This window comes from Penaeus monodon, chromosome 23 (genome assembly GCF_015228065.2).
Source record: "Penaeus monodon isolate SGIC_2016 chromosome 23, NSTDA_Pmon_1, whole genome shotgun sequence".
Lineage (NCBI taxonomy): Eukaryota > Metazoa > Arthropoda > Malacostraca > Decapoda > Penaeidae > Penaeus > Penaeus monodon.
The window spans coordinates 15412951-15413617 of record NC_051408.1 but is presented as its reverse complement, the minus strand read 5'-3'; the positions used below and the strand labels follow the sequence as shown (position 1 = coordinate 15413617).

The 667-nt window shown below is 36.1% G+C and overlaps 1 protein-coding gene across 1 annotated transcript in view; it reads right to left on the bottom strand.

The window, feature by feature from the left end:
- Nucleotides 1-667, bottom strand: part of LOC119588147 (twitchin-like) — a gene marked incomplete in the record, with an annotated part of 124648 nt that overhangs the window by 87128 nt on the left and 36853 nt on the right. Inside the window, 1 exon segment of the mRNA XM_037936853.1 lies at nucleotides 37-105. Within this exon segment, the coding sequence (XP_037792781.1) occupies nucleotides 37-105 (69 nt within the window).

The following is a 667-nucleotide window of genomic DNA, read 5'->3' as shown; positions in this document are numbered from 1 at the left end:
CCGGGGGAGGGGGAGGGGGCGAGGTATTAATCCGACCTTCTGAATTGCCTCCTCTTCATAAGACTCGAATTCCTCTTGTTGTTCGCGATGTCCTACCCTCTGAGTCTGAAGAAATGATTTTGAGGCTTAAATATATCACTGGGTAAGCCTATTCCATATTCTTTTTATTGTACTTTTAACATATATGGGAAATATCCGTCATTTGGAGTTAGGGAGAGGAGTGTATAGAATTTAAACTTTTCACCGAAGAAGCACTTGACTGTTGAGTGTACAATCTGGGCCAAATAAAGAGTAGACCGCAAGGAGAGGCAGACAGGGGTAAAAAAAAAAGGACTGCAGATATGTAAAAAAAAAGACAATGCAGTCTGGATGTCAGTGTTGTTGATTTTATGTTGATGAAAATTGGTATATAGGAGAAAAATGTGGGATATAATATCGAGGGATATAGTTATGGGTTCAGGAATAGGTGATGATTGAAAAAATAGGATAAGGTTGTATACCAAAAATAAACATATGTAAGCTTCTATAAAAACAGTAGAAGAAAAATATAATTGGACTAATCTAGGTTTCCTAGATATATAAGCAATTTGGCAATCTATGGTTTACGTCTTTATTTGACCTTTGCTGTTTATGAAAATACAAACTATCTACCCACTTCAGTATAATA